Genomic DNA, 15,574 nt, shown 5'->3' with positions numbered 1-15,574 from the left:
TTTAGGGGTCTATGTACTAAGCAGTGATAAGTGCCAGAGTGAAAAGTGATGTCTGTGATAAGTGCCAGCCAATCAGCTCCCAACTGTCATTTTTCAAACACAGCCTGTGAGATGACAGCTGGAAGCTGATTGGCTGGCACTTATCACTTTTCACTCTGTCACTTATCACTGCTTAGTACATAGGGGGTCATTCAGACCTGTTCGCGAGCAAAGGACGCTCGCAAACGGGTCGATGTTGCCCCACTGCGTATGCGCATGACGGAGGGAGCTCCGTCGTGCGCATGCGCGAGACCCGGATAGCGACGGGCTCTCCGTCGCTTCGGGTCTCGCACCGAAGGGGGCGTGCTGTCGATGTTGATTGACAGCACGCCCCCTTTGGTGGGCGTGCCGGGGGCGTGACTGCCAGATGGAGGCGTTCCCATGGGAACGCCTACCGTCTCAGTCCGGACCCACTGACATCAGTAATGATGTCAGTGGGAGTGATTTTGGCTCTGATAGAGCCAAAATCACTCCTGGGCTTGCGGCAGCGAGACCCTACTGCAGGGTCTCGTCGCAAGCCCGATGGTCACGATGGTCTTTGACCATCATGACCATCTTTTTGGCCGCTCGCATAAGCTGTGGGTGGTCACCCACAGCTATGCGAGCGGCCAGGAGGCCGAGCCAAATTTAGCTGGGACAGCCCTGATTCAGAGCGAGCGCTCTGGTCAGAGCATTCAGCTCTGAATCAGGCCCATAGACCCCTTAGTTTCCTCCAGCACCTACAGCTTTGGCATTGGTCAACAGGCTGCCACCTTTGAGGGAAAAATCTACCTACGATATATAATATACAGTGCATGGGCTAATGCTGCCAGAGCCATAACTGAAATGTATAGATGCTGGGGAAAGAAGAAAAACTGACACCCCCAGGCCTCAACTGTATTCAAATACAATATGAATTATCCTGAGCCCCCCAGCAGCATTACGCCTCGGGCAGTTGCCACTCTCACACATCTAGACTAGATGCGGTCAATATCCCGACCCCGGGGATTCAAGCGGTCAGAATGCCGACACCGGACTCCCGACACCTCCCAGTACTGGCATCCTGACTGCCAGAATCGCGAATGTAAGTAGCGGCTTAGGGGGAGGGTTAGGCATTGGAGGAGGGTAAGGTTAGCGCGGTCCAGTGCTGTAAAAATGACTGGAAAATGGCCGCCGTGGCCATTTTCCCGTCGTTTGCGCATGCGCAGTACAGGAAAAATGGCTGCCGAGGCCATTTTCTTGGTGACCTGCGCATACTCTATAGACTCTGGGCGCACTCTAGTGCCCAGAGTCTATAACTCCAGCCCTGGCCGCGCACAGGTTAGTGCGCTGCCGGCTGCCGGACAAAGAGGAGGGGGCCCGTGTCGGAGACTGCACTCCTCTCTAGAAATGCCCCTGCTTAACGCGTTCTAAGTGATCGCGCGCAAAATGGCAGCAGACTGTCAGTGACATTATCACTCCTCGTTTATCATTTTTTCATACATTGATCATTGATGTACTATTGCTTTATAACATATACAGTATTATAGTGGAGCTGAATATACATCTGTTATGGGCAGAGGCAGCACAAGTCATACCAGAACGAGAGAGTGTAGTCATTAGGGTACGATTCGCTCTCTCTCACTAGGAAAGTTCCTTCTTTGCCCCCCATCTCGGCACAGTACTCTTGTAGCAGTCGTTCGGCCATGAAGCGTCCTTCGGGCATCCGTCCGTGGAACCATTTCTCTTGCAGATGTAGATCTTTCATTGACTGGGTGTGAAGAAAAAGTACAGGAAACTTATTGAAAAGAGTATAAACTGCTGGGGATAGGAGCTACGCATAACTTCTAATGGTGCATACACACGATCAGATTTTTTCTTCAGATATGGACGATAACGATTTAAAAATCGTTCAGTCGTTCATATCTGATGAAAAATCGTTCATATCTGACATGCCTGAACGATGGACGATCAACGATGCGCGTTCCCGTTTGTCAGATAACGATATCTGACATCTGATGGGTTTGCAGTCAGACTTGGACGATTCCATTCATTTTAATGCAGGTAAAAATCGTTCAATCGTTCAAATCGTCCAAATCGTTCAAAACTTTGGTCAAATCGTCCAAATCGTTCAAATCGTTTAATCGTTCAGTCGTTCATCTGACAAATCTGACAAGTCTGACAAATCTGACCGTGTGTACGCTCCATTATGGTGCATACACACGGTCAGATTTTTCCTTCAGATATGAACGATAACGATTTAAAAATCGTTCAGTCGTTCATATCTGAAGGAAAATCTGACATATCTGACATACCTGAACGATGGACGATCAATGATGCGCGTTCCCGATGGTCAGATAACGATTTCTGACATCTGATGTGTTTGCAGTCAGACTTGGACGATTCCATTCATTTTAATGCAGTCAAAAATCGTTCAAATCGTTCAAATCTTTGGTAAAATCGTTCAAATCGTTTAAACGTTCAATCGTTCATCTGACAAGTCTGACAAATCTGACCGTGTGTATGCTCCATTACAGTCACTGCACTGAGAGCTGATCATGTAAAAACTGGCTTAGAGACAGTCCCCGGGGTGGAGGTGTTGCCAGGTAAAGGCAATATAAGACAGTCAGAGGTATAGTTACTAAAGTGCGGGATTCTTTAGTGCACGTGGCATACATTCACTGCAGGAAGAAGGCTGGGTGCAGCCCAGCTACTGTCGTAGTGCTGGGCTTGCCCCCAGCCTGACGTTATCGGGAGGTGTGCCATACGGGCACGCCCCCAAATAACATAATTTAGGGGCATGTCCTATGTAAATTAGGGCACACCCTCATTTGTGGCTGCACCGCGCGCGGTGAAAAGGCATTGTGTCACGGGGACACAGGGTGAGGTAGAGGCTGAGAGACACAGAGTGAGGGAAAGGCTGAGTGACAGAGGTGGAGGCTGAGAGACACAGAGGGGGAGGCTGAGAGACACAGAGGGTTAGGCTGAGAGACATAGGGGAGGGGGTTGAGGCTAAGAGACATGGGGCAGAAGGCTGGAGTGACGGGACAGGAGGCTGGAAATACAGGAGGCTGGAGTGATGGGGCAGGGGGCAGGAAGCTAGAAAGATGGGGCAGAAGGCTGTAAAGACAGGAGGCAGGAGAGACACAAGAGGCAGGAGGCTAGAAGGGATACAGGAGGCAGATGGTGACACAGGGGGCACGAGTCTGGTGGAATATCTGTTGTATGATGAAGACATTGGTTATATTCCTTCACAAACAGGCATTTTCTGGACCATATGATCTCCTACATGAGTAGTGAATACCGACTGAAGACATCGTCTGCCCAGGGAGGATCAGTTTCTTCAGAGGTTCCCTGTTGCAGAGAAACCACCATATAGGTAAGGTGTATTTGGAATGGAATGGAGAAGTATGCTCCCAGGGTGACAAGAAATATGTGGCGTGTCATGCTAGTACAACCACGTCTCCAGTGGCCACGCCCATTTTTTTGTGCATAGAGTACCACTAAGAACTTTTTTCCACTTACACCACTGGCGAGAAGTCCGTAGTTCGGGCACCCAAACTGCTGTTAGAGAGACCTAACCCGGATATTAGATGGGTTGAGCCAGTTTACACGGCTTAACCCAGTCTAATTGGGTGTGACAAGCTCGGTAATTGATGGGTGTCCAAAAACAATTGAATTGCTACATTGGGCGACCATTCATTATTACGCGGATAAAAAAATATAGAAATGGAAACTTAAGAGAGCGGTAGATAATGCTTTGATACAAAACACAGTAGTATTCTCATCTTGTCTGGAATAGTTTTATAAAATGATTAAATAACCCGTGACATGGCTTCAGGCTCTCAGGAACAAAACATGTTTAATTGCTCTACAAAATCCATAATAGTCAAAGAAGAGCCCCGTGCAATGGCGGACACCATAGGGTACTGCCTATGAGATCTAATATACACCCAAAAGCACTTAGGGGGAGATTTAATAAGTCTTGGAGAGAGACAAAATTGGAGATAAATAGCACCAACCAATCAGCTTCTAACTGTCATTTTCCAAACACAGCCTGTAACATGACAGTTAGGAGCTGATTGGTTGGTGTTATGTATCTCCAGTTTTATATCTCTCCAAGATTTATTATATCTCCTCCATAGTATATACTATATATCATGATAGACAGAACAGTATAATACTGTGGACAGGGCTATTTTTCAGCAGGAACTAAGGGCCTGATTCAGAGCCGCTCGTAAGCGGCCGCTCGTTCGCTCCGAGCGATGTTTGCCCAACTGCGCATGCGTACGGATCGTTATACGCATGCGCGAACCAGTCAGTGCGGTCCGAAAATTGTTTGTTCACTAAATAGCGAATGCCTGCTATTTTGAGTGACAGGAGGAGGCGTATGTGGGTGGTAACAGGGGAAGGTGCTTGAAAACGGGGAGTGGAGATCAGAACGCAGGCGTGCTTAAAGGTCAAAACGGGCGTTTTATGGGTGTGCATAATTAATACAGCAGCGTCATTGACCACGTCACTGGGTTATTTTATAGCCAGAACTGCTCGCAAGATTGTGGTAGCAAAAACCAACCACAAGAATAGCGAGCAGTTCATACGCTGGTCGATGTACTCGATTAATCTAATAAATAGCGGACATGACGTAGGATGCGAGCAGCCAGGGGGCGTATTTTTCCAAAAAACGACCGCAAGTTTTGTTCGCTCGTTCAGACCTAGAGGCGTGAAAAGACCGCAAAGAGCGAACGGTTCATTTGAATAGCCACCCCTATTTTCTGGACGAGCGAGCGCTAATTGCGTCCGGCGTGAATCAGGCCCTAAGTTCCTGAACCTCTCATTAACTATGACGTAATGTCCTGGACCAAAAGGTATTTTCCATTAGATATGTTTTATTTTAAAGTTCCTTTTGAATGCCTTCTTTTTTAAAGAATATATATATATATAATATATAGAATTGATTTTCTGTAGCTCCACCCACAGTAGCTCCACCCACTATTCCTCAACCTATTTTTCCAGAAAAATAGCCCTGACTGTATAGATTTTTGGAGTGGAATATGCAGCAAGTGTAAGGGTAACACATTACCTATGGTAGGTAGCATCATTTTCACACAAGACATGAAAATACCTTCGGTGCAGCATCATCTGTGCACTCAATCTCATCGCCATAGGACAGTTTGTCGCCAGCTATTGCGCAGTATCGGATGTACCATTTCTATAAGGAAAGATATATATTATATATTATATTAGAATTCTACTTTTTGAAGGAAACTCTCAACATGACTAGCAGAATAATATGATATGACCCCATCATCCTCTACCATTATTATAAATCCTTAACGTGGTTTTTAAATGTGTTACCGACCGACATATATGATTCTACAGCAGCATATTTCATATAAGGGCTTAATACTGTAGCTTATAGCTATATATAACTACCAGGGCACCGCTGAAGCCAATAGTTAGCATTGCAAACTTAAACAGAGTTCTTTGAAACTATTTAAGATAATTTGTTTTTCTCCAGATTTGACAATATACTTTACCCCGTAAACTGTAATATACCCTCCTCTGATTATATGCTAACCAAAGCTTGGTAAGATGTTTCACTGCCCAGAAATCATTATAAAAACTGGTCATGTTATCTGGTTATGGTCTCGAATTGACTATTAACTGTTAAGGTGGTATACAATCGGGAAGCCGGCTGCTTTATCCCGGCGTGGGATAAATGACCAGCGTCTATATCTAGACGCCTGTCATTTCCCCGACGCCGGGAGGCCGGCACCCGGCATCCCGATCGAAGGGATGCCGGGCGTTGCGAGCGGACAGCCGCGCGGGGGGGTTAGGTTTAGGGCACCCTGGGGGAACTTAGGGTTAGGCACCCCCCCCGGGAAGGTTAGGGTTAGGCTAGGGGGAGGGAGGGTTAGGGTTAGGTACCCCCCCGGGGGACTTAGGTTTAGGCAGTGGGGAAGGGGGGGTTAGGGTTAGGCAACCCTAAGGAGGGTTAGGGGGTTAGGGTTAGGTTAGTTTATACTTACCTTAGTGACGATCGGGATTTCCAGCGCTGTCGGGATTCCGATGCCGGGAACTCTGCTTTTGTCAGCCAGGCGCTGCTGGGAATCGAACCGCCATGCGGCCGGCGGTATTTAATTCCTTTAAGGTGCCTACACAGTAGACGACTCGCAAAAGATGTGATGTCGTCAACAATTTCCCTTGAACTCCCCCTGTAAATCCCCGGCACACCCAGACAAACAATATCTTGCCTAAACTTACTGCATGTAGGTAAGATCTGAGGATACGACAAACGACAGGCGGGACCGTGGACACTGCTCGATTTGCACAATTTGTCGTTCCGATGCGTCAAAATTGGCCAAATCGTACAAAATATCATTTAGTGTGTATGCACCTTTAGACCAGTGGCGTCACGCGGGGGGTGCAGTCTGCACCCGGGTGTCACCCGCCGAGGGGTGACACCAAGGTGCAGGCGCATTCGGTACGATTTACCGCTGGCCGCCCCTAACCCTAATTCGGGGAAGAGGGGCTTCCCCGAGCCTGACCTTAACCTCCCGGGGGGTGTGCCTAACCCTAAGTCCCCCGTGGGAGTCCTAAACCTAACCCTCCCCCCCCCCGCGGCTGTCTGCACTCGGCGCCCGGCATCCCTTCGATCGGGATGCCGGGCGCCGTCTCCCGGCGTCGGTAAAATGACAGGCGTCGAGATTTAGACGCCTGTCATTTAACCCTTGCCGGGATTAAGCAGTCGGGAAGCCGGCGGTCGGCATTACGTCCCCCGGCATCCCGAACGTATACCGTGCAGACTTCTCCCTCACTGACAGGAGCCGGGTGCTGCACTGTAGCATTAAGTGCAGCACTCGGCTCCTGACACTGAGGGAGCCGGCCGGCACTCCACACATGTACCTCCTGCACCCCCCGCTCTCCCCCCAAGTAATGGCACGGGGGTTTGGGCAGTGTGGCCACGCCCCCTTCTTGAGTGACCACGCCCACTTTTTGCTGGCATGCAGCTATGCCGCACACGCAGGCTACCTCCCCGCACCAGGTGACACCTCGAGGAGGGACGCCACTGTTTTAATTTTTTTTTTTTAGAACTGTAACTAAGGGTTTGATGTACCAAACAGTGAAAGGAGTGAAGAAGTGGGCCAGTGCCCATAGCAACCAATCAGATTTCATATATCAAGTACATTTTATAAAATGATAGGAAGAAGCTGATTGGTTACTTGGGGCAACTTCCCCACTGTTGCACTCCTCTACTGTTTGATACATCAACCCCTGAGTCCTATATAAGATATTTCCTTATGGACATGATTTTTCCTCTTGACCCTTTTGAAAATAGAAGATGTTAATTTGACACCAAGGGGTAAATTTACTAAGATGGGAGTTCTATTTAAGAAGTGATGTTGCCCATAGCAACCAATCAGATTCTACTTCTCATTTATCTAGCACCTTCTAGAAGATAATACCTGGAATCTGATTGGTTGCTATGGGCAACATGACTTCTTAAATAGAACTCCCATCTTAGTAAATATACCCCCAAGAACCACACCGAATTCTAATAGTAGTAAGTTATGTGTCAGTATTTCTTCCAGGAGCAGAGCAGATAAAGGCTAAAACATATTAGAACTTGCTGCAGTTTGTTGAATATATACATAACCCCAGAGCAATATACTTTGCTACATTCAATGTATGAAGGTATTTCAATTACTATCACAGTAAATTGAGAATATTATAAACGTCAACTAATGCCACTTGATTTTAAATCACTTGTTTATTAGAGTTTCCACACAGCTTTAATTTCTTTTTCATTCCCCTTTTGGGTCACATTTTTGTGTTTTATTTATATTTCGCTCTGTTTGATTGTATATTTTATCTTTCTGTCAGCAACAGAGTTTATCATTGTAAAGTATACCAAATAAAATATATACATGTTTTAGCCAATTATTGTCCATGAGTGCCCTATAGGGACTTTGTTTTATCTTTTTTGGGGGAAATTTATTCTATTCCATTTATATGTTACAATCAATGTATGTCATGTAGGCTTTTCTATAGTGTTTTTTTTATTTTTTCATGCCGAATTCTACACATGAAAAAGTGAAAGTGAGAATTGATAGACGGTGTAGGAGGTGCCATTTCAGTTGACCTCTGCATACACTTCAAGCTATAAAACAAAATAGTAAATCCTATAATTACAGTTTTATTTATTTATTTACTATTATTGGTGACCAAGGAAGCAATTCTATTCATTCCCTACAATCAGGGGGGGGGGGGGGGGGGGGGGGGGGGGCACCACTGATAAAAGCATCACTTACACTAAGCTATTGCTATAGGAATTGTTAGATAGTAGCTCAGTAGTTAAACTCACTGACTGAATAACAATGATACCAGAATACTTTGCTAGATAGATAACCATGGTTCAAATTCCAGCGTCAGCCCATTGTAACCTTGGACAAGGCAATTTGTCATACGGTGTCTCAGCCACCGAAATTACATTGCAAAATCAATTGCTCAGGGAAATTGTGCTTTACAAATCCTGTGTACAGCATGGAATAAGACTGTATGCACTAAAAGAAACAATATGGGAATAATTTGTTACATCTCTAAGCATGCAACATTTACAAACAAGTAGAGTCTGGGGAGATTATTGCGCAATTCATCTGAAGAAACGAGTCCTACAAGAGTCTCCAAACACTATCTTATCCCTTTCAGGTACATTTAACCCTGATCATCAAGCTATCATAATGCACTATTCATAGGTTTTTATGTCTATAAATATGAACTGCATATATATTATTGTTTAGCATATTGTTACTTTATTTACACACATATTGAGTATCGTACAATTATTGAGGTCTATATATATATATATACACACACACATATGAAATTGTTAAAGGGACAATTCTGAGATATGTAGTCCTTTTGTCAACATAGAATGTCTACACCAGATGGTGGACATGGTCTGTATGTCAACAGTGAGCATGTCGACCTTCACAAAGTTATGTTGACACTGTCAACAGTCACAATATTGGTTATGGATTAGGTTGCGGTTAGGGTAAGGTTTGGAATAGGGTTAGAGCTCTAACAGAAGAAAAAAAAATGTATGTTGGCTGTTGACAAGCACAGTGTCGACATGACCATGTCTACATTCTGTACCACACCCAATTCAGAGATGCACGTAAGTCTGAAGCAATTGCCCCCACATTGCGTGCACGAAACGAAATACGGATATTCGCCCGTATGCAGGGAAGCGGGCATCTACGTGGCAGTATAGCCCCGATCCGTACGCTTCAGGAAATTATCATTATCAGCGTGCACATGCATTTACCCTATACCTGGTGCAAGAGATCTGCAGAAAGCAGATGGATCAATACATTTGCAGAACTCGCCATAGCCTGCAGTTGGGCATACAGACCATGCCCTCAGAACACCTAGCCTACGTGCAGATGTCCCATTGCCACCCATATGCACCAATAAAGCCGCAAGTGGATATGCAACTGAGATGGGCACAACTCAGAGTCACCTGAAGAAGGGTACGCTTAGCCACGGAGAAAGCGCAGTAGGCAACATTGCAAGGTCCGCCCGCAAATCTTACACACATGCAACTGTGCCTCAGATCCTGACTGTATAATAGTATACTCAATACTGTGTGCAGTAGATACATGAACATAGTGATTCATAAAATGCTATTTATTAGGCTATTTATTTATTGAGCTTGGGGTATGTGGGCCTGATTCAGACCCGGACGCTAAGCCGCGATCGCTCGCTGCCAAAAGGGGCCTGGTATGCAAATTCCGCAATCGCACTGTGTGGCGTAAGGACGCCCTCTATGTCTTAGAGAGCGACGGCAGTGAGCGAACGCAGCAGTATAAAGACGCCCACTTTCCTAGCACACGTCATCTCCAGGAAGTGTATGATTAATCGGTAACATCGAGAGCCATCGGAGCTGCACGCAGCGCTTGAGGTAGACCCTACCCCGCCGCAAGCACTGCGATCAGTGCTGACTGAAATACAACTAGGTGACGTGTACAATGACGCCTCCATGCTAATTATGCACGCCCCTTAAACGCCGTTTTGCCGCTCAGACACGCCTGCGTTCGTACCACCACTCCCCGTTCACAAGCACCTTCCCCTGTTACCACCCACAAACGGCGCTATCTGTCACTCAAGGTAGCGCTCAGTCTTTGTGCTACAAGCGCACGATTCCCGATTGCAGTGACTGGCTCGCGCACTGCGATGCATTCGCATGTGCAGAATGCGATCCATCGGCAGCTACGAGCGAACGCTTCTTAGCGTCAGGGTCTGAATCAGGCTCTGTGTGTGCTAATGGGGCGGGACATTTTTTCAGCCAGGCAACCTCAGTAGGCAACTCTTATTGGCTCATGATCACATGATGCGGTTAATCACCTGCCTCCTACGTGGTTGCTCATTACATAGCTCTACTGGTAATAAGACAGGTCTATATATTGTCTGGAAACGTGCAAATCGATACGTCACACTCAATCAGACAACTGCTTAATTTGCATTGATCACAGCAAACTGCTGATTGGAGCCTGTACTGTATATTTTCCCTTTTTTGCTAGATGTCAGTGAATGACCTCCGGTGTATTTTAGCTATTACTGTAACTTTTGGGAATAATCAAAATAAAGAAGTAAATAAATAAAAAAGGTAAATATAAAGAAACAAACATGTAAATTATATAAAAAAAATGCTTCTTCAAACTCATTCAATATTAGTGCATTAGCTTACTACTGTATTAGTTTTGATGCTTTCTGAATTTCACCCAGTGTTTTAATGTTATGAGCTGCAGCGCCACCTTGTGGCACATAAATTGCTGCCTAACAGAAGGTGAAAGTAAAAGGCGAAAAATTCAATGGGCAAAATTTACTAAGCGGCGGTTTCTATTCTATTCTAAACCCCGGCGGTTTGGTGGCGGGTTCTATTCTGTTCTAAACTCCGGGGCGTTTGGTGGCGGTTTTGCAGCAGTTTCTAAATGACATAAGGAAAAAATGCTGTCCTAAATTGTGAATTTGGAATATTCATTAGTTTGCTTTCTTTCCTCCTCAGAAGATTATAGATTATTAACTGTTTATCATCTGCTATTAATTCATATGTGGTTGGATTGTGCTTGTATTACAGATATTGGGATTTTTTTCCCTTGTATAAAATATATATACAAACTTAAAACTTCACCTTGGCTACAGCTGCATCAGAACCAATTAGGGGTGGTTCACCTTACATTTTGTATTGTGGTATTGGTACCTTGGATTATTAAATCTATTTACATAAATCTTGACCACTCTCTGATTTGCTGTTTGATATGATACAAGTATTTGCTTTTTTAATATAACGTTGTGCAATTATTGTATGTATATTATTGTATGTTTATCATTAAGTTTTTCGTTTCCTATGATTCTTTTATGACAAAACATTAAAAGTTAAGTTTTACTATCCAAGGTAGATTCTTGTGCCCCAAAAAGAGAGTACTTTCTTTTTCTATTTCCTGTTCTTACTCTAATGGGTGCACCTCCATAAGGTTAATACATCCCTGATACTACCATCTGCATTTGCATTTTTATTCATTTGCAGTAATTCTACCTTTACCTTAATTTATTTGGCACCAGTGCTCAGAGTCTCCCCTTTTCCCTTCCCTAATATTACAAAAAATGAATATCTGTAAAGAGAATATTTAATCATTCACAGCAGACCCTACACCAGTGGTTCCCAAACTGTGCACCGTGGCACCCTGGGGTGCCTCGGGACGCTTGCAGGGGTGCCTCAGGTTGATGGTTCAGCACCAAATCAAATTATTTATAGTCAATGTAATGTATATATGAGGACAAACAGAATCGCAATCCTGTCCCCCAGCATAACTGACCCCAAGGATGACAGGTCAGCACAATTTACTTCACTACATTTTCATCTGAATTTCTCAATAACAAACATTTGGCTCTGTGAAAACAACGCTGATACTAGGGCGCCGTGATTCAAAAAAGTTTGGGAACCACTGCCCTAAATCATCTCTATAGCACACAGGGAAACATATAAACTCCACAAAGATGGGGCTCTGGTCAGAATAGAACCTCTGGCCCAAGTGACATGGGGAAGCAATGCTGACCACTGAGTCACTCTGCTGCCCCATTGCTGGGTTAGAGAACAGAGCAGGACATTTGGGGGGTTTAGGAACAATAAATTAGTATTTAGATCAACATACACAGACTATACAAAAACGAGTGTCTATAAGTCACAGCAGCCTGGGCACCCATGGTGTACATTACATCATCCCTCACATCACAGCAGCCTGGGCACCCATGGTGTACATTACATCATCCCTCACATCACAACAGACTGAGCACCCATGGTGTACATTACATCATCCCTCACATCACAACAGACTGAGCACCCATGGTGTACATTACATCATCCCTCACATCACAGCAGCCTGGGCACCCATGGTGTACATTACATCCTCCCTCACATCACAGCAGCCTGGGCACCCATGGTGTACATTACATCCTCCCTCTCATCACAGCAGCCTGGGCACCCATGGTGTACATTACATCCTCCCTCACATCACAGCAGCCTGGGCACCCATGGTGTACATTACATCATCCCTCTCATCACAGCAGCCTGGGCACCCATGGTGTACATTACATCATCCCTCTCATCACAGCAGCCTGGGCACCCATGGTGTACATTACATCCTCCCTCTCATCACAGCAGCCTGGGCACCCATGGTGTACATTACATCATCCCTCACATCACAGCAGCCTGGGCACCCATGGTGTACATTACATCATCCCTCTCATCACAGCAGCCTGGGCACCCAGTGTACATTACATCCTCCCTCACATCACAGCAGCCTGGACACCCATGGTGTATATTACATCCTCCCTCACATCACAGCAGCCTGGGCACCCATGGTGTACATTACATCATCCCTCACATCACAGCAGCCTGGGCACCCATGGTGTACATTACATCATCCCTCACATCACAGCAGCCTGGACGCCCATGGTGTACATTACATCCTCCCTCACATCACAGCAGCCTGGACACCCATGGTGTACATTACATCCTCCCTCACATCACAGCAGCCTGAGCACCCATGGTGTACATTACATCCTCCCTCACATCACAGCAGCCTGGGCACCCATGGTGTACATTACATCATCCCTCACATCACAGCAGCCGGGGCACCCATGGTGTACATTACATCATCCCTCACATCACAGCAGCCTGGGCACCCATGGTGTACATTACATCATTCCTCACATCACAGCCTGAACGCCCATGGTCTACATTACATCCTCCCTCACATCACAGCAGCCTGGACACCCATGGTGTACATTACATCCTCCCTCACATCACAGCAGCCTGGACACCCATGGTGTACATTACATCATCCCTCACATCACAGCAGCCTGGGCACCCATGGTGTACATTACATCATCCCTCACATCACAGCAGCCTGGGCACCCATGGTGTACATTACATCATCCCTCTCATCACAGCAGCCTGGGAACCCATGGTGTACATTACATCATCCCTCATATCACAGCAGCCTGGGCACCCATGGTGTACATTACATTATCCCTCACATCAAAGCAGCCTGGGCACCCATGGTGTACATTACATCATCCCTCACATCACAGCAGCCTGGGCACCCATGGTGTATATTACATCATCCCTCACATCACAGCAGCCTGGGCACCCATGGTGTACATTACATTCTCCCTCACATCACAGCAGCCTGGGCACCCATGGTGTATATTACATCATCCCTCACATCACAGCAGCCTGAGCACCCATTGTGTACATTACATCATCCCTCACATCACAGCAGCCTGGACACCCATGGTGTACATTACATCATCCCTCACATCACAGCAGCCGGGGCACCCATGGTGTACATTACATCATCCCTCACATCACAGCAGCCTGGGCACCCATGGTGTACATTACATTATTCCTCACATCACAGCAGCCTGGGCACCCATGGTGTACATTACATCATCCCTCACATCACAGCCTGGACGCCCATGGTGTACATTACATCCTCCCTCACATCACAGCCTGGACACCCATGGTGTACATTACATCCTCCCTCATATCACAGCAGCCTGGACACCCATGGTGTACATTACATCCTCCCTCACATCACAGCAGCCTGGACACCCATGGTGTACATTACATCCTCCCTCACATCACAGAAGCCTGAGCACCCATGGTGTACATTACAACATCCCTCACATCACAGCAGCCTGGACACCCATGGTGTACATTACATCCTCCCTCACATCACAGCAGCCTGGGCACCCATGGTGTACATTACATCATCCCTCACATCACAGCAGCCTTGTCACCCATGGTGTACATTACATCATCCCTCACATCACAACAGCCTGGGCACCCATGGTGTACATTACATCATCCCTCGCATCACAGCAGCCTGGATGGCCATAGTGTACATTACATCATCCCTCACATCACAACAGCCTGGGCACCCATGGTGTACATTACATCATCCCTCACATCACAACAGCCTGTGCACCCATGGTGTACATTACATCATCCCTCGCATCACAGCAGCCTGTGCACCCATGGTGTACATTACATCATCCCTCGCATCACAGCAGCCTGGGCACTCATAGTGTACATTACATCATCCCTCACATCAAAGCCTGGGCACCCATGGTGTACATTACATCATCCCTCACATCACAGCCTGGATGCCCATGGTGTACATTACATCATCCCTCACATCACAGCCTGGGCACCCATAGTGCACTCTACATCATCCCTCACATCACAGCCTGGGCACCCATGGTGTACATTACATCATCCCTCACATCACAGCAGCCTGGGCACCCATAGTGTACATTATATCATCCCTCACATCACAGCCTGGACACCCATGTTGTACATTACATCATCCCTCACATCACAGCCTGGGCACCCATGGTGTACATTACATCATTCCTCACATGAGCCTGGGCACCCATGGTGTACATTACATCATCCCTCACATCACAGCAGCCTGGGTACCCATGGTGTACATTACATCATCCCTCACATCACATCAGCCTGGGCACCCATGGTGTACATTACATCATCCCATACATCACAGCCTGGACGCCCATGATGTACATTACAGCATCCCTCACATCACAACCTGAACGCCCATGATGTACATTACAGCATCCCTCACATCACATCAGCCTGGACGCCCTTGGTGTACATTATATCATCCCTCAAATCACAGCCTGGACGCCCATGATGTACATTACAGCATCCCTCACATCACAACCTGGATACCCATGGTGTACATTACATTATCCCTCACATCACAGCCTGGACGCCCATGATGTACATTACAGCATCCCTCACATCACAGCCTGGATGCCCATGGTGTACATTACATCATCCCTCACATCACAGCAGCCTGGGCACCCATGGTGTACATTACATCATCCCTCACATCACAGCAGCCTGGGCACCCATGGTGTACATTACATCATCCCTCACATCACAGCAGCCTGGTCAGCCATGGTGTACATTACATCATCCCTCACA

The 15,574-nt window shown here is 46.5% G+C and overlaps 1 protein-coding gene across 2 annotated transcripts in view; it reads right to left on the bottom strand.

The window, feature by feature from the left end:
- The window catches only part of PLCG2 (phospholipase C gamma 2), a 221,437-nt gene that overhangs the window by 70,033 nt on the left and 135,830 nt on the right, over positions 1-15,574 (bottom strand). For both annotated transcript variants that reach the window (XM_088449429.1, XM_088449430.1), the window contains exons 16-17: positions 5,120-5,206; positions 1,596-1,768 (exon numbers count right to left, since the gene is read on the bottom strand). In XM_088449429.1, coding sequence (XP_088305555.1) covers positions 1,596-1,768; positions 5,120-5,206 — 260 coding nt within the window. The remainder of the gene's footprint in view (positions 1-1,595; positions 1,769-5,119; positions 5,207-15,574) is intronic.

Source organism: Taudactylus pleione, unplaced genomic scaffold (assembly GCF_031769625.1).
Source record: "Taudactylus pleione unplaced genomic scaffold, aTauple2 ptg000484l, whole genome shotgun sequence".
Lineage (NCBI taxonomy): Eukaryota > Metazoa > Chordata > Amphibia > Anura > Myobatrachidae > Taudactylus > Taudactylus pleione.
Note: the sequence above shows the minus strand (reverse complement) of the source record. Positions and strands in the feature narration are given on the sequence as shown.